This window comes from Cucurbita moschata, unplaced genomic scaffold (assembly GCF_002738365.1).
Source record: "Cucurbita moschata cultivar Rifu unplaced genomic scaffold, Cmos_1.0 Cmo_Scf00011, whole genome shotgun sequence".
Classification (NCBI taxonomy): Eukaryota; Viridiplantae; Streptophyta; class Magnoliopsida; order Cucurbitales; family Cucurbitaceae; genus Cucurbita; species Cucurbita moschata.
Window position 1 is genome coordinate 2,880,633 of NW_019268527.1, and position 18,394 is coordinate 2,899,026.

At 36.8% G+C, this 18,394-nt stretch overlaps 3 protein-coding genes across 4 annotated transcripts in view; 1 reads left to right on the forward strand and 2 right to left on the reverse strand.

Moving 5' to 3' along the window:
- LOC111449276 (mitochondrial import inner membrane translocase subunit TIM14-1-like) overlaps positions 1–14,865 on the reverse strand; it is a 26,173-nt gene extending 11,308 nt beyond the window's left edge. Inside the window, exons 1-2 of the mRNA XM_023089113.1 lie at positions 14,860–14,865; positions 13,165–13,170 (exon numbers count right to left, since the gene is read on the reverse strand). Coding sequence (XP_022944881.1) covers positions 13,165–13,170 — 6 coding nt within the window. The 5' untranslated portion in view covers positions 14,860–14,865. The remainder of the gene's footprint in view (positions 1–13,164; positions 13,171–14,859) is intronic.
- On the reverse strand, positions 26–8,210 carry LOC111449272. Of its 2 annotated transcripts, XM_023089109.1 has the most exons (5): positions 7,572–8,210; positions 6,652–7,341; positions 6,496–6,546; positions 3,556–4,629; positions 26–2,782 (listed from the first exon to the last, which is right to left on the reverse strand). In XM_023089109.1, the coding sequence occupies exons 1-5, from the start codon at positions 7,729–7,731 to the stop codon at positions 252–254; spliced, it is 4,506 nt and encodes a 1,501-aa protein (XP_022944877.1). In that variant the 5' UTR covers positions 7,732–8,210; the 3' UTR covers positions 26–251. The 2 variants fall into 2 exon arrangements, with proteins under 2 accessions (XP_022944877.1, XP_022944876.1); XM_023089108.1 differs by having other exon boundaries at positions 6,496–7,341.
- LOC111449274 (serine carboxypeptidase-like 27) lies at positions 13,180–16,874 on the forward strand. The gene is made up of 9 exons (XM_023089112.1): positions 13,180–13,810; positions 13,896–13,991; positions 14,103–14,195; positions 14,284–14,369; positions 14,467–14,727; positions 14,822–14,949; positions 15,033–15,128; positions 16,265–16,370; positions 16,483–16,874. Exons 1-9 carry the CDS (start codon positions 13,450–13,452, stop codon positions 16,621–16,623), a joined length of 1,368 nt encoding a protein of 455 aa, XP_022944880.1. The 5' UTR covers positions 13,180–13,449; the 3' UTR covers positions 16,624–16,874.
- The last annotated feature ends 1,520 nt before the right edge of the window (positions 16,875–18,394 follow it).

Here is an 18,394-nt window from a genome sequence, read left to right on the forward strand (position 1 = left end):
TTTTTTTTTTTTTTTTTTTTTTTTGTTTGAAGATTATTTCTGTGTTGCAATCAAATACTTCAAAGCTGCAGCTACAATATTACAATACCCTAAAATCTCTTCCTTTTCTTAACCAAAAAGATGGATTCTTAAGAACCCATTGGCTCAGATTATCATCCTACACCCTACCATTTTTTTCACTTCAAACAGGCTAATTATCATACAGAGGTGAGGTCGTCCCCGGCCATGGCACGGGCCCTGGTGCGCTTCTACTACCTGCTGCTGCCTATATCCCCATTCCCTCCTCTCCAACTCCCGTCGACGTACTGATCGGCCTTTGCATAATGCATTTTAATGGCTGCCACCGGATCGGAAATGCCAGTACAAGAATTCCCCACGAGAATCCCTCCCCTCCCGACGACGTTCATTCCAACAAGCATTCTTCCCTGCTGCTGTAAACTCGCCAGCGAAAGAGAATCGAACCCATTTCTTCTGTGTATCTCGGAAAATATATCAACTGGGTAAGGTCGTTTCTTAACACCATCTCCAGTTTTGTATGCTTGATCATCATTTTTTGTGAGTGTCAGCAATGGCTGCTGCTCGGTTTTAACAGATGTTGCGGTGTAGCCACTGAATGCAGCAGGATACTTAGCCTGTAAAACGATAGAATCAGGCATTGCGGATAGCCCGGTCTGTAATCCGTTTCCATCCCAAAACCCGTAACTCCTCGACGGAGCATTCTCTCCCATATCGTACGTACTGCTCGACTTATGAAGTCCCTTTTTCGTACCACACTCGTTAGAACCAGAACTCGAATTCTGCTGGGAAGGGGCATGACTTAGTATCTGACCGAACAGTTTCACATCGCCTTTCCTGCATGGAACATCGGAATCTGAAGCACTGCCACTGCATGAAGTGTTCTTCCGATGATCATGACCGAATTCCACATTCGGAGGCAAAAAAGGAAGCTCAGCAGACCGGTGGCACGGCTTGGAACTGTTACAGTTTTGAAGACGGCATTCCTGTTCCTCAGCAACATATGTACTGTTACAATTGATGTCTGGTTTTGATAACGCTCGAACGACAGGAAAAGATGTGTGATTGATCGTTCGATTCATGTCCTTGATGATTGGCTTATTGAAAGGATGGCTGCATGGAAACTCGGACGATCCAACGTGGCGTGACAAATGATTTTCACGCTCAGCATAGCCATCTCTGTTCATCGGCCTTTTGGGCACATCCCTAACCTCCAGTTTACAAGACTCCTCTACAGAATCCACTTTAAGAAAGTTGGGATGTGAAATTTGTGGATCAATTCCAGATGAATCCTGAACCAAGCACTGTAATATACTTTGAGCATGTAAATTACTGTTACTTCCTTTTTCTTCTCCAAATGCGAGCTTCGTAATAGCTCCGCTCTCGCTGATAGCTGTTGAATTTTCATCGACTGTAGACATGGATTCCGACCTCAGAACGTTGGGTTCGTTACAGCGGTTGCTTCCAGCTTCTGTATTTTCAGAAGAACCTTCGATTTTGTGGTCATGCACTGGCTCGGGCTGGCTTGGAGAAGCACGAGCATTTGCGAGATTACAGGCAGAATGAGAATCAAGATTTGGCGCGTCCTCCTCTACTTCCTTTGATGTCTCGGAAAACAAGTTTCCGACAGCCTCAGCATGTTTAGCGTCTGACTGTTGAAATGCTGTACTTTCCCCAAATTCACAAAAACCATCCACTGACTTGGAGCCAATTTCCTCGCTACTACGAGCTCCTTCCACGACACAGTGGGCTTCCGAGTCAGTCCCGCTCCCACTGGCGTCGTTACCGCTCCTTGGCGTTCCTCCATCTTCAGAAGTACGGATCAAATCCAATCCAAGGCATTTCCGAGCTTTGCTGAAAAAAACCTTGCACTGGTCCCTAGACTTCGACCCGACACATCTTGAGATCATATCAAAATCTTTACCATAGGACGACACAGCCTGCATGAAGATAGACTTCTCCTCATCTGTCCAACTCGAAGAATCTACATCTCCAGAACTATCATCCGAACAAGGTTCATTATCTGTTCTCTGCATAGCATCCGACGTCGAAGGCAGTTTCGTTGCAGAATCCACTTTATGGCATTTCGGCTCCCTGTAGTCCTCACCGGGATGGATAGCACTTGTAATGCAAGCACTCATCGGTTCCGAAGAAATTGAACCACATATACCAACAAGAACATCAGCAGCAACCGTTTCTTTTTCGGATTGAAGTTCATCAAAACGGCGAGCACATGTCAGCTGAGTTTCGATATTGCTGTCTTCCTGTGCTGCCATTACTGAAGCAACACCCAAAATGTCGAGGGACGTGGCATTTACGCCGGGATTCCATTTCTTCCCTGATGTTAACATGTATGTCATGGTAGAAGATTTCATTTGCTTGCCCAAATCCAAATTTTTTCTCTTCTTAAAACTATCAGACTTGTGATTTTTGTAATAAAACTGGATACAATCAGCAGTGGTTTTGTGGCTGAGAAATGAAGAAATTTTTCTAAAATCCTTTCCAAACAAAGATAGCTTCTCCCAGAATAACTCTCTCTCTGCTAAACTCCAAGGGTTTATCATGCTCCTTTCCTTCTCAACAGCACATGGATCTTCAACCAACCCGTTATTGGAGACGAACCTTAAAGCCGTCTTCTCATTTTTGTCCAAAATCATAGCTGGCATCTTCAAAATATTCCTGTAACGCCGAACACGTGGATTCGACAGCAGCTTGCTGGAGAAACGAGTAGCGATTTCTGAGTTACTGGCACGGTTTTGACATGCTCCTAAAAAATCAAAATTTAAACGATTAGATGAATTTGCTATCAGATTTCGTGATCAACGAGTCAACAAATTACAATCACAAAAGCCTTTGGAAATATAAATGTAGCTGGCTGTCAAGCACTCACAAAGTGGAAGAGAAAATTATACTCATCTCAGAATACTACAACGGTTTTAAAGTCATGCATATTTTGTAAGAAGTTCTATCTGAGTTCAGCTTAAATATCTGGCTACAAGAGGGTAATATCAAACCTATTCACTTTCTTTTAAGCTTTCTTAGTTGTAACGGCCCAAGCCCACCGCTAGCAGATATTGTCCTCTTTGGGCTTTCCCTCAAATTTTAAAACGTGTCTACTAGGGAGAGGTTTCTACACTCTTAAAAATCTGTCCTACCATACTTAAGTTTCAGAATGAACTAAACTCATGATAGCACATAACAAGCCTAATCACACAATCTCGACCTATTAAAATGAACCATGCAGGAGCGAATCGAACATTAAAAATGACCAAGCACAACAAGAAATACAGATAGCCTTGCTTTCTTTAATTGAAGACAGAACTTTCAATAAAGCAATCATACTTAACAAATAATTGAAGTATAATTTCATCATTAACATTCTAATTCACTTTAAAGATATTCAAATTCCATAGTTTATCATCAACACAAATAGAGCCAATACCTTTTAACATAGAAAATCGGCATTGAACATTTGAAGAATTTGTTCGACTATAAAACAAATAGCAAGTCTAGAAGAAGGAAAGATAGAACTCATCTTACCATGCTGAACCACGCGGGAGCGAATCGAAGACCTGTACTTCTGATGACCAGAATATGTAACCCTTAGACTCAACTCCTTTTTTTGGGGCTTTGAGCGACATTTCTTCACAGAATGCAGTAAACCTTCTTTCCATGAGTGTTGCAAGGCTTTAAATCTAAGGGTTAATGCACTCTCCTTAAATTTTAAAAACTGCCTCCTCATAAAAAATTTCTCTTTAATAAGCTTCTCGGTCTCCGAGCAGGGGACAAAGTTGGTGCTTTGACTACTGATCTTAAACATTTCAGCTGGCAAGGACCCGAAAATTACTTCTGCAGCCTTACTTGCATATGCTTTATTACTTGCAAAAATTAGATCACAGAGAGACGATCCACTAGCTGCTTGTGCCATCGAATCACCACACATGGATTCACCGGTACAACTCTTAGCATGAATACATTCATTGCGTTCATCCACAAACAGCTCAGAGATTGATAAACTCCTTCCTGTCTTGTCAGATACAATTGCATCTGTAACTTCAGTTCGGGTTGGTTCATTAAATTTTGACATCACAGTTCCAGGACTATCAATTTCCTCATCTTTCATACCGACATCTTCAACTCCCATGACATTCTTGCAGACTGGCATCTTCTCAACTGTTGAATCCGAAGTAGAAACTACTTTCAAGGAAGCGGGTCGAGGAGAAATACATGAGACACCATCTGATTCTTTGACATATATCGCACTGCAAGATTTCGAACGAGAAACATTGCCTCGATTTTTAGATTTCAAAGACTTGAGTTCATTTTCAAGTAAATCAATTTCAGATTCAGTCATCTCCAACGTCTTTGAAATATCACTTTTATACGCTAGCAGCTTATTCAACGTCGACTTCCCAAAACATGATTCTACTGTATTTGGATCATCAGACTGAAACAGTTCAACAAGTGATGATCCTATTTTAGCAATAGAACTAATCTCCAACTTCTCTAAACTAAGGAAGAAGTTCTGAAGCTGATTTTGTGAACCGGACCCGGGTGAACTACATTTCATGCCATCAACACTTGCTGCCTTACTAAATGGTTTATCCTCCAAGCCTATAGCAGTCAATTCAAAAAAGAAAAAGAAAGAAAGAAAAGAACGTTCAGCATATATAAAGGTAAGAAGATTGGATACTAAAGTTCCTATTAAAAGATTTTAAGGTACAGAATTATTTCTTTGCTCATGATTACAATTGGATACTAAAAGAATTGGAAGCACCCGCCCAACGACTTATTCTAGAAAAAAGCAACTATATTTCAGAAAATAAAGAGAAAACAAAAGAAGTCTCAGAAAACCACAACAAAACAAACATATAAGGGCTAGGGCTATGGAGAAAAGTTACAAAAAGAGCCTTAATAAAAATAACGAGCTTGGGTAGCACCACACAAAGTCCTGCCAAGTCATACAGCTCCAATCAAAACTCGTTTCTACCATAAGTGGAGCATGGTTCGTTGACCCCTGAAATCCAACCAACAACATCCCCCTTGAACTTACAATCAATAGACACAGAGAAGGATCCCACCACCAAGTCCAAGACTTCAATATTGATCTCTCTCCACATCATAAAAATACCACCGGCAGATCCAACCATATCCAGGGTTAGCCAAATCACTCCTCTGGAGCTCCAAACAGATTTCACAACTCTTTAGTCTACCTCGTCAAGCCTCGTTTCGTTTCCAACAAAATGACTACATCTGAGTTAGCTCTACCAAATAAGATCGTTAATCAATGGTCTTTTCAGGGAATCCCCAAAACCCTCACATTCACAAATTATTCTCATTGAGAGAACCTAAGAGCCCTGATATCACTTTCTATAGAAACTTGATACCCTCGCTAGCTATTTTCTTCTGAGCATCACAACCTTTCTTCGACGAAGAATTCCCTATTAAGGATCTGATACACAAGTTACTCTACTTCAAAGTTCGCACCAAGTTTTTGTAATTGCAAAGCCCTCTGGCACAACTTCCACCACTGTATTTCTATTCTTCTCCCGCCGGTACCACCAAGTTGAAATTTCCCTCGAGTTAACTACTTACGTGATTTCTAAAAAATCTTCCTCTTTTGTTTGTGATTAATGAAGTACTTGTTCCACTCAAATTTCCGGAAGAACGTTGGGTAGTTCGAAGCATGAAGTAGGTCTTCAAGGGAGTCTATTATCCAAACAAAAGACCTGAACCTTTTCCTCACTGTACACAAAGTGAGGACAACATGATTCATATTCCACTTAATGTTGAAGAACAATTTGTCTGTCCAATTGCTTAATCATCGGCATAATTGCCAATCGTCGTTTTGTGTTACCATTTGGCTATCAATGAGATGAGGACATAACTCATACACTTCCACTCACCCCATATAAACAGAATGGGGACGTCCTTCATTGGGACCCAAAATTCAACATTAGTTCTTAGGCCAAGCATAACATATTTGGCTCAAAATGAGAATTTTCATAGTTTAATAACGAACTTCACATGTTGAAGGAATATTTTTGTCGCGATCTAGGTGGACAAAACTAAACCTCTAACTTCTTAACCTTTGCTTCTTTCTTTTTCGACTTCATACAACTTGCATTGTTCAGGGCCAACTAAGACTTCCATTTTTCAACCCTCAACATTGCACAAGCAAAAAAGTCCTCCCAATAATGGCACAAATCATTTCAGAGTACAGCATAGATCACACATAAGGCATGCAAAAAAAATCGAATAGTAGACTACTATACCTTCCCCATATTAAATCTTAAATTGACTAGCCAACTTGAGCCTAATAGAATGGTCAAGGCATTAGTAAAAATGCTGTAAGAATAGGGTAGGCCTAAAATATAGTCACAATTTGTTAACAAATTGAACTCACTGCAAGTATAAATCACTTTGAGACCCTAAAAGTATCACGTCTAATAATATTTTATCAATGAAAAAAAAAATTACCTGATGATGAACTACAAGCAAAAGAGGATGGAGTTGCAGGAGATGCACAATCTGAAAAGGGTAAAGTTTTAGGGCTTTTCTCAGAAAAGTTTGAACCAAGGGAATGAGTTAATTCAGCACTAATACTGGAAAGAAGAGTCCCATCTTTTCTCATACTTGTATCAGGAGCCTCAACTTTTTCTTTCTCAAACTTCGCTAATCCATCACCCCATCCAAGCCTTGGCTTCTTCTTAGAAATGGTATCTTCAAAAGGCAGAGAAGATGTCACACAGGCAGTAGCTTCAGCAGAAGAGCTTTCTATTAGAGATGAAACTCTAAGAGGTAGATCAGCCTTTTCATTCTTTGAGTTCGTCGAACTGCTGTAAGCAGATGCACGAGACGATAAACTCCCAGACCTGGACCACTTCAGAGGCTTCCAATCAGTGGAGCCAAGTGAAACTTCAACATCAGACCTCAGGCCATTTTCTGACCCACAAGCACCACCAACCTTATCATTACGGTCCTTCGAGTGAATTTGATCTGAGACACTTACAACATCAGATTGAGGAGAGGAATGCGTCGCCGTATCATCTACTGACCTCTGATCAGAACTCACATCCTGCGAGGAAGGCCTTCTAGACGGGTTTCCAAATCCATTGGTAGTTTCCCTAGAGTAACTTCTCCAGTCTCTATAAGTAGAAGAACCTCTACTTTCTCTCCCAATTCTAATATATTTTCCATCTCCGCGAGGAACTGACGGCCGGAAGCTCTCATTTTCTACTACCCTGTCACTGAATGACCGAGAAGGCCCATACCCATGACTAGCTTCTTCAGAAAACTGGTGCCAGCCACCCTGCTTACCATGACCTTCCGGAGAAAAAAACAACAAAAATAATCAATACCAGCAGAGAAAAAATATACAGGCAGTGATAAAATCAAGTATCCTAATCAAATCCATTATTATCCAAAGCTTCAAAAAACAAACCCCACCCAAAAACTCGAGGTAAAAAAAAAATGCGATTATGGTATACCTGCTTAGACGCCTTAAGATCTAAGAAGTTCGAAAGCTGAAACAATAGAGTAAAATCAAAACTCACCAGTAGGTCTTCGAAAATCTGCAGAACCCCACCGGTTGAACTCACGAGATCCATGATAAGAGTCCCTCCATCTGGTCGCAGACCCTATGGCCTCCGATTTCTCATGTTTCCTCTCCTTGAAGAGGTCTTTCCTGTCCCACGGCAAAGGTTCTGGCGGCATGAAAAGCAAGAAAATCGCATGAGCCTCCACGACCGACGAGTGCCCCACAAACACACACAAAATCCAGTATAAGCCCTAGCGCCTCGCCCCCACCACCACAGCCAAATTCCAATTCAAACTACTCGGCAACCAATTTCACGAACTTGCAACGCGCATAATCACATAAACAAAGCTCAATAAACTGAACACCGACTGGAAAAACTCTCGTAAACCAATAATATCCCCTTTGGATCTTCAAATACAAAATCTACAGCGCTGCAAATGAATCATATGGCTTGAATCAGATCAAAAAAACAACGAATTAGAAGAGAGTTCTTCTTCCTCCTCCACACTTCCTGGGATTTGCAATCTTCTTAGCGACTCCTTTATCTCCCTTTCTTGGCTGGTGGAAAATCTGCTTCTAAAGCGAGAAAGTAAGATGAAGAAGAAGGAAAGCGCAAATAAAGACGACAAAGAACAAAATAGATCCTTGAGTACAGAGAGAGAGAGAGATGGGCGTCCGGATCTCAACGCGATTGTTATACCATATTTCAATCACGCTTCAAGTCCGGGAAAAAAATAATAGCAATTATTATTATTATTCATTTTCAAGACAGAATTATTTACTGTGTTCCCAAAATACCCCTTCTTTTTTAACATATTTACATATCCGACCCACCGACTTTCTTCCCATCTAAAGCAACAAATTAAATATATTCGTAATTTTTTATTTGGAAATTTTTGTAAAACATTTTCGGAATTTTAATAGAGATTTTTATATTTTAATTTTAAATATATTTTCATAAACGTAAAACATATAAAAATAATATAATTATTTTAATATATATTAGTTAATTATTTGTAAATATTAAATATTTGAACGAATCATTTCATTTTTTAAATCTAATTTTAATTTTAATTATTATTAAAAATGTATTTGATAATAATTGCAAAAAATAATTAAATATTATGATAATAAATTAGTATTAATTAATTTATAATCTATTATATTAGATATATTTTAATAGATTTTTTCTTTTTTTGAAATTTTAAATCATAAAAACAAATTAATAAATAAAATTGCCGAACTCTGAATCCAGGGGTAACTTCGTAATTGCGGCCTAAAATCAATGACTTTCTCTAAAATTCAGCCCTTCCCGCCTTAAACAAGTTGGCGTTTTTATTCCGTTTGGCGCCCATTAAGAGACTGAGTCAAACCGCCAAACGACAAAAATATTAAAAATAATAATAATATAATTTGCCACGTCATCAACGCTTCGTGCAAAGTCACGTGAACCGCTTGAAGCACGTGCTGTCTGCACCCGCTCCAAAGTTTCGAACTATTCCCCACGAGAGGGAAAAATATAATTAAAACAAAATTTTAAATTTAATGTTCATTTAGTCGCTTTAATTTGAATTTAATTTCGATTTTTAGTCTTTTAATTTGGTTCATGAGTCAAATTTAATAATTATGACGATTTAAATAGCAATTAAATTGTTTTTTAGCAAAATAATAATTAAGAGAAAAAAAAAACATCCTTTCACGCGCTTACGGTGCGCGTGAATCCTCCATCCCGTCGGCAACGTGCGGCCCGTCTCTTTATAAATAAAAACCCTTTACCTTCGTCAAGTTTCCTTTTGACTTCTTATTTGCAGATTTGCCCCTTGACTACTTTGGTTTTTCGTTAGTGCCCCAAATCTTCCTCGATTTTCCTTCTCCGTCCCATCAAAAGTGCAAAAGTCAAAAAAATAATTCTTTGTGGGGGCATTGCGCAAATCAATTTTATTATTTTTGCCTAATTTATTGAAATTAAAAAATAATAATAAACTTTTTGGGTTTAAATTTGTCTTCGAGTAGGCTCGACTCATTTTCTTTTGAAGTCCTTTGTTCGGCATGGCTCTAATACCATGTTAGACGAACACGACTCTCCGCAGTGGTATGATATTGTTCACTTTGAGTATAAGCTCTCATCGCTTTGCTTTGGGCTTCCCCAAAAGACTTCGTACCAACAGAGAGAGTATTCTTCATTATAAATATATGATCATTCCCTAAATTAATCCATTGGGACTTTCCCCCTCCAACAAAGTTATTTATTATTATTATTTAAGAAAATTATGTGTATTTCATTATTATTATTATATTTAAAAAAATTACGTCTATTTGAACACATGCTATATCAATAACTAAAATTTCATAGAGTTCAAATATCAAATATTTATTAGTCACATCATATCATTAACATCCGTTACAAATATTAAATATTTTTAATTCGTTTATAAGCAGCGTATTAACCCAATTTTTCATATTGGTTGAGCTAATTGAGTTATCGAGTCACGTGAATACCTCTATCTCCGTGGCTATATTCATGTATCATTCGTTTGTGCGTGTATATATATATGTATATATATATATATATATATATGGAGTAAATTTACGGAAAATAATAATAATATATAAATTCGAAAAATGATATGGGCCTAAGCCCATATTTTGGTCCAGCCGACAAGACGAGCCCAATAAAACTAGGCCCATGATGAGGGCAGACGTGTTGTCCACTTCACTTTCAGTTGATTGCCTTCTGGGCTCCACTGTGACGTGGAATCCAAATGTCCTTTTCTTTTTCTTGCTTCCTTTTAATTCGATATTTAATATTATTGTTATTTTATTTTTTTAATTCGGTAATTATTTTTATTATTTATTCCCTGATGGCCGCCTGATTCCATTTAATATTGCTGTTTTAAATTCTCTGTTTATTTCATTATATTTTAAAAAAAGTTAAAGATATTTTGAAGTTTAAAAATATTAAGTTAAATATTTTTAAATAAAATCCAAATTTTAAGGATATTTTTAATAATTTTGCGGAAAAAAAAAAAAGAGGGAATGATTTGGAATAATTGGCGTAAGGGCAATATGGGAAAAGAAAGTTGCACATGCAAGTCACGTGCCCCCATTTTTTCGCCTTGCCTGTCTGAAACATGGTGGGCCCGTTTTGTGTCATTGAGCGCGTGGATAAGAGGGCGCGTGGTGAGATTATGGGTTACCTGACAGCTGTCGGTCAAGGTCCCTACAATAAACAACTTGATTGCACAACTTCCTATCCACACCGTCACCACTCGTCACTTTGTCCACCCTATTTATTCTCTTACATTTAAATATTATATATATTTTTAAATTAAATTGTAATTTTATTATATAATTTTTCGCTAAATTAATTGAAATAATATTTTCAAATTATTTAAAAAATTTACTCTTATTGTTGTATTTTAAAATATTGTCATTTTTTATTTTTTATATATAAAAATTAAAAATGTTAATTTTAGTTTTAAAATTTCATGGTATTTTTTAGGGGTGTACATTCAACCCGACAACCCGGACCAACCCAACCCGAACTATAGGGGTTGGTTTGGGTTGGATTAGCATTTCGGGTAGGGTTGGGTTCATTTTTCTGAACCCGAACTGAATTGGTTCAGTTTCGGGTTCGTGAGTAAAACTCTCGGGTTGACCCGAGCCAAACTCAAATATATAAAATATATTTTAAAAAATTTATTTAAAATAGGTTTGTCAGAGTGGTACTTAGGCCTGTTTATGAAGACTCACGCTTGAATTCAAGCAATTAAGTGTTTTTTTTTTCTTTTATGTATTTAATTTTTAAAATACTTTATTAACTCATTAGTCATAAATTATATATGTATAACGATTTTAAATTTTAGTTTAAATATATTTTAAAAATACCTTGCTAACCAACTGTTATATTATATGTTCATAAATTATGCAAATACATTCTTTTATGTTTTTTTTTTCTTTTATGTATTTAATTTTGTACTAACCAACCATTATATTATAGGTTCATATATGTAAATACATGTTTTTTTTTCTTTTATGTATTTAATTTTTTAAAATACTTTATTAACTAATTAGTCATAAATTATATAGGTATAACGATTCTAAATTTTAGTTTAAATATATTTTAAAAATATCTTACTAACCAACCGTTATATTATATGTTCATAAATTATACAAATACATGTTTTTTTTCTTTTATGTATTTAATTTTTTAAAAATACTTTACTAACTAATTATTCATGTATAACGATTAAAGATAGACAAGTAATTCTAAATTTTAATTTAAATATATTTAAAGAATTCGCTAGTTCAATATTTATAAATTATGTTCTATAGACAAGTAATTCTAAATTTTAGTTTAAATATATTTAATGATAAACCAATCATTTATATGACATTGGTAGTTGAATGTTCACTAATTATATTTTAATATATTTATTTTCTATTTGTTGCAACGTTATTATATTTATAAATTTTAGTTTAAATATATTTAAAAATAAACTTATAATTCTAAATTATAATGTATTTATTTTCTATATATATATTATTTTTCTAATAATTTAATTTTATACGGCATGGTTAGTTGAATGTTCACCAATTATGTTCTAATATATTTATTTTTTATTTGTTGCAGTTATTATATTTCTAAATTCTAGTTTTAATATATTTAAAAATAAACTTGTAATTCTAAATTGGAATGTATTTATTTTCTATATATATATTATTTTTCTAATAGTTTAGGTTCTCCATCTCAATCAATATTTTTATATGTTTTTTTTTGTTATATATAATATTTTTACATTAATCATTTTTATTGATTTGTGTTGGTAAATTTTTAATATATTTTATATAAGATTATATCCGAATAATTATAAATTGGGGATGAATAAAACTTAAAAAAAAATTAATGACCCAAACCCAACTCGAAAATAGAGGGTTGGGTTGGGAAAAGTTTCGGGTTGGGTTGGGTTACCAATCCAACCAACCCGAACTTTTGGGTTGGGTCAAAAAAATTCCTCAACCCAATCCAACCCGGACCATGTACACTCCTAGTATTTTTAAACTAAGTATTAATTATTTATATCTAAAATAAATGTAATAATATTTTTAATTTTTTTTAAAAATAAAAATATTACACGTAGTTGTAGAAAAGGGTGTGTAAAATTGTTGATAGAGTAAGAAATAGCATTAGTAAACGGGAAGAATAGCCATTCCTCGGAAGTCCTCAATCCTTGGGGCAATTTTCAATGGACCACCTACCCACCGCCACCGCCACCGCCGCTGCTGCCGCTGCGGCTTCAGTACATTACAGAATACACTGGCGGAAGCAGCGATAGAGTACTTTTGTTGTTTTCTCCTTTTTGCCTCTTTTGATTTTTCGATTCTTTTCGTTTTTCATACCATTCCTTTTACCGTTCATAATTCTTTTTAGTAATCCAACCACTCACTGTTAACCCCTGTACTTCAAGATCTCACGGCACGCATCTTTTAATCCAATGATTCAACAGATTCTTTTGAATTCTTTTCTATTTTTTTATTCTATGTGTTCGTTAGAATTGAATTTGTGAGTCAATTTCATTGGTGCTGAAGTTTGAGAGCTTTAATAGCAACCCCATGTGCTGAATCTGTCAAAATTTAATCCAGTAATAGACGATTTGATAATGAAAAACACTCGACAATCGCTCGTTCTTCACTGTTCATATCATTACGTACATTGAATCACTTTCAGACCAATGCTGACCATGTTTTAATGAAATATCTGCACGAATTTCAACCATTGCTACTGTTCTGTCTCTATGTTCGTGTCTTCTCTAGGATCAATTCTTTGAGCTATTCTGGGATCTGAGTTTTTGAGTTGTTTTTTCTTTCTCAATCTCAAGATCCCAATTCTAGCAATGAGTACTTCGTTATTCTATCTGTTTTTTGTTCTATCTTTCGTGGGAATCTCCCATGGATCTTATATTTCTGAGCAAGAAAGAGATAGGATAACCCAATTGCCAGGGCAGCCAAAGAATGTGGACTTTGCCCAGTATTCTGGTTATGTTACTGTAGATAAACCAGCTGGGAGGGCATTGTTTTATTGGCTGACCGAGACGCCAACGAGCCGTGTACCGAAGTCGAGACCTCTTGTATTGTGGTTGAATGGTGGCCCTGGTTGCTCTTCTGTTGCTTATGGAGCAGCTGAAGAAATTGGTCCTTTCCGGATTAAGCCAGATGGGAGGACTCTGTACTTGAATCCATATGCTTGGAACAATTGTATGTGTGTCTAGCTTGTTTGGTTTTCCTAATCTAGTTTTCTGCTAACAATTCATGTTGTCTCATCTCATCTTATCCATTGCAGTGGCAAATTTGCTGTTCCTTGAATCCCCTGCTGGTGTTGGCTTTTCGTACTCGAATACTACCTCGGATTTGTACACTGCAGGTGACCGGAAAACAGGTATTCTACTGATATTATGGATTAACACGGTCTGGTTTGTGACACGTAACGAAACGATAAACGATGAAATGTTGAGACATTTAAGGATGTTTTGTTGTTGTGAACTTTCAGCTGAAGATGCATATAGATTTTTAGTGAATTGGTTTGAAAGGTTTCCTCAGTATAAGCACAGAGATTTCTACATTGCTGGAGAGAGTTATGCAGGTTTTGAGTTTCTCTGTATCCTCTACTTGCATGAACTAATGTCTATTCGAAACTCGATATAATGGCATGAACCCGTGTTCGGTTTCAGGTCACTATGTTCCTCAGCTATCACAGTTGATTTATGAACGAAATAAGGGAGTTCAGAATCCAGTCATAAACTTCAAGGGATTTATGGTAATGAATTAGAGTTGATAATGTTGTTGATTCGTTTATTTTGATCGAACTATTGCTTGATGGCGAATTATCTTCTTGCTTTGATTCTCTTGTTTAGGTAGGGAATGCTGTTACTGACGACTATCACGATTACGTTGGCACGTTTGAGTACTGGTGGACTCACGGTCTGATATCCGATTCTACATACCGACTGCTGCGACATGCCTGTGATTTCGGATCCTCTCAGCACCCGTCAGTCGAATGCAAGAAAGCTCTATCAGTTGCAGAGTTTGAGCAAGGAAATATCGATCCATATAGCATTTACACTCGTCCGTGCAACGGTACTGCATCGTTGAGACATAACCTAAGGGGTCACTATGTAAGTACATTCAACATTCTGTCAGTTTTTGCAAAAAAATCTATATTTGATTCGGTTTTTTGTAACGTTGAGGGAGTTTTTACGTTAAATTCAGCCATGGATGTCGAGAGCCTACGATCCGTGTACCGAGAGGTACTCTGTCGTGTACTTTAATCACCCCGATGTTCAGAAGGCATTCCATGCTAATGTAACTGGGATAACTTATCCATGGAGTACATGCAGGTTTGTTTTTATGGCATATTTGAGGTAACTCTTTATCTGGGCGCTTGCATGGTCTGCTGAATTCTTGCTTTATTCCTTTACAGCGATCTTGTGGGAAGCTACTGGGATGATTCTCCTCTCTCCATGCTTCCAATATATCAAGAATTGATTGGTGCTGGTATCAGAATTTGGGTATTCAGGTAGTCCATATCTCTTCTTCATCCATTACCTGGTATAGCTAACGCCTAGCCTGAAACACATTTCCGAACGACCAAGTGTCGGCTTATAAGTGGTTGTCTTATGAGATTAGTAGGAGCGATCCTTAATTAAGAAAAATATTAAATAAAATACTAAAAGTGGAGAAGTTTAGGTGGTTAAAAGAAGTTTATCTTATGGTTCATGTAACAGCCTCAGCCCACCGATAGCAAATATTATTCGCTTTGACCCGTTACATATTGTTGTCAGCCTCACAGTTTTTTAAAATACGTCTACTAGGGAGAGGTTTCCACACCCTTATAAGAAATGCTTCGTTCCCCTCTCCAACCGATGTGGGACCTCACAATCCACCCTCCTTGGGGGCTCAGTGTCCTAGCTAGCACACCGCCCGGTGTATAGCTCTGATACCATTTGTAACAACCCAAGCTCACCACTAGCAAATATTGTCCGCTTTGGCCCGTTATGTATTGTCGTCAGCCTCATGGTTTTTAAAACGCGTTTACTAGGGAGAGGTTTTCATACCCTTGTAAGGAATGTTTTGTTCCCCTCCCCAACCGACGTGGGACCTCACAATCCACCTCCTTGGAGGCCCAACGTCCTCGCTAATATACCGCCTGGTGTCTGGTTCTAATACTATTTATAACACTCTAAGTCCACCGCTAGCAAATATTGTTCATTTTGGCCCGTTACGTATCGCCATCAGCCTCACGATTTTAAAACGCGTCTACTAGGGAGAGGTTTTCACACCCTTACAAGGGAATGCTTTGTTTCCCTCTCTAACCGATGTGGGACCTCACAATCCACCCCCTTGGGTGCCAACATCCTTGCTGGCACACTTCTAGCAAATATTGTCTTCTTTAGCCTGAGCTCACGGTTTTTAAAACGCGTCTATTAGAGAGAGGTTTCCACACCTTTAATAAGGAATGTTTCGTTCCCCTCTCCAACTAATACAGAACCTCACAGTTCACCTCCATTGAGTCGAAACTTGAGGAAAGAGACATGTCGATCTCTTCTACTTGTAAAATCCTTTACTTTTTGTTCCTCCATACAAAACATAATTGTCTGGGCTTCAGTTCTTATTCTTCCATTCTGCTGATCCTGATGAAACTTTCCCTTTCAGCGGAGACACCGATTCAGTGGTTCCCGTGACAGCAACGCGATATTCTATCGACGCTTTAAAACTCCCAACTCTAAGCAACTGGTATCCTTGGTACGACCATGGAAAGGTTAGTTCTTTGAACAACAAACATTTCTTGATTGATAGACTGAACTTGAAGCAATGTTACTATAACAGTTAGCTTTGTGTACGTCTTACGAGCTAATTCTACGACGATACAGGTAGGTGGATGGTGCCAAATATACAAAGGGCTGACGTTCGTTACCGTGGCTGGAGCGGGCCATGAGGTTCCGCTCCACCGTCCTCGTGAAGCTTTCATTCTTTTCCGATCATTCTTGGAGAACAAGCCCCTTCCACGTTGAAGACGATTGTAATCATATTTACATCTAAAGAAGAATAGGACAGTTTATGTACAGAAGATCTCGGGAAAAGATCGATCGGGAAGCATTCATCTCGAGTGCCGTTATTCTTAGCGTCAAATATCATCATTCTTTATATTCTGATTTGTCTTATGAAGAAAAAGTTCAGCTAATGTATTGCCATTCAGCAGACAATGGAACATCATTTGATTTGTTTGTGGAATAACAAAGTCTCACTTTCAGAGCTTTTGCCATGATCTTGATTTTCTGGACAGGATTGAATGTCTGCAGAATGTTGATCAGTCATATTGAACACTTTATTAGTAAAGAGAAGACGATCGGGATTTCGGTTTCGGTTCAAAAATGCAGCGCGTTATGGACCCGAACGTTCCGAAAACAATGGAGGTTTTTTTGTTGAGCTGCTTCTAGAGGAAGACGAGGGAAAGGAAAGGATTTCCTTTATTTATCTAAACTCGAGGTGGTTGAGTGGCGTTATGATCTGGATCTTGAAGTGTGAATTTAAACATAGTTCAATCAGTTAAGAAATATATCATCGATTAAGGGATTAGAAGTTCAAATTCTTGTATTCTCTACGTTGAAAAAAAAATCCGAGAGGGTTGGTTTAAATTTTATAATATACATCTATTTGATAGTCGAACGTTATAGACTTGATCGTTATTGTTATTGTGCACAAGTTGACAGAATCAATTGTCTCCAATGGGACTTATGCCTGACGTTTTTATGTTATGGGGTCTGCTTTTGTAACTGTCCAAATCCACCGCTAACAGATATTGTTCTCCTTGAGCTTTCCCTTTCAGGTTTCCCCTCAAGGTTTCAAAATGCAATCGGGTAAAGAGAGATTTTCACACCCTTACAAGGAATGATTCTTTCTCATCTTCAACTGATGTGGTACCTCACAACTCTTAACCTTCAATTGACTGGGGCAACCCTGAGGATAGGAATAGTGAAAAAAAAAACGAGGAAGGAGTAAGGTGGTCGACTCGTCAGGCCCATGACCTAAAGACAATAGATTCGAACTTTGTCCCGGTCTAGAAACAAAGAAAAATATATATTTTTTTTAAAATTAGAAATTAAATTTATTTATTCTAAATTTTATTAAATAAAAAAAAATTATTTTTCTCCACATCAAATATGACTAAATATAATTTAAATTACAATGAAATAACTAACAATTTAAGAAAAAAAAAACAAAATAAACAAAATAAAAAAGTCAAACAAAACCTTGACCGTACAATTCAATATATATGACAAAAGAGTGCACCAATGTCTATACCTACGCATAGCCCTCATTTAGACATCGGGAAACGAAATAAATTTGGACCACGCCATAATCACAAGCTAACTCGGTCACGGTTGAAAATTTTCTCCTTGCTAGGTCAGACTCGGGATTCATGATTTCTATCATATGCTTTTCTTTTCAATACACGTTAGGTATTTTACAAATTCTTCGACTCGAATTGCATTCAAATCACATCAATAATACTCATTTTAGATCGTTATACGGAAAACCCGTATATAATTAATTTCATGTTAATGTTCGGTCTTTTTCATTTTTAAATTAAATATATTTTATTGAAAATCACAAACAAGCATTTATCATATATTTAAAGGTATGTTCCTCGATTCTAAATCATTTTATTGAAACTAGCTTCTTTCGTCATTTTATTGTACAAATTTTTAAAAATTATTCTTAGATTTTTTTTAATTTATTTAGAAATTAATTTTAATAATTATCCTCCAATTAATAAAATTA

Coding starts and splice junctions, on each gene's coding strand:
- LOC111449274 (XM_023089112.1), top strand. CDS start 13,450: ATGAGTACTTCGTTATTCTATCTGTTTTTTGTTCTATCTTTCGTGGGA. Junction 14,370..14,466: donor TAAACTTCAAGGGATTTATG/GTAATGAATTAG, acceptor TCTCTTGTTTAG/GTAGGGAATGCTGTTACTGA. Junction 16,371..16,482: donor CTTGGTACGACCATGGAAAG/GTTAGTTCTTTG, acceptor ACGACGATACAG/GTAGGTGGATGGTGCCAAAT.
- LOC111449272 (XM_023089108.1), bottom strand. CDS start 7,731: ATGCCGCCAGAACCTTTGCCGTGGGACAGGAAAGACCTCTTCAAGGAG. Junction 7,342..7,571: donor AGATTTTCGAAGACCTACTG/GTGAGTTTTGAT, acceptor TTTCTCCGGAAG/GTCATGGTAAGCAGGGTGGC. Junction 4,630..6,495: donor TGCTTGTAGTTCATCATCAG/GTAATTTTTTTT, acceptor TGACTGCTATAG/GCTTGGAGGATAAACCATTT.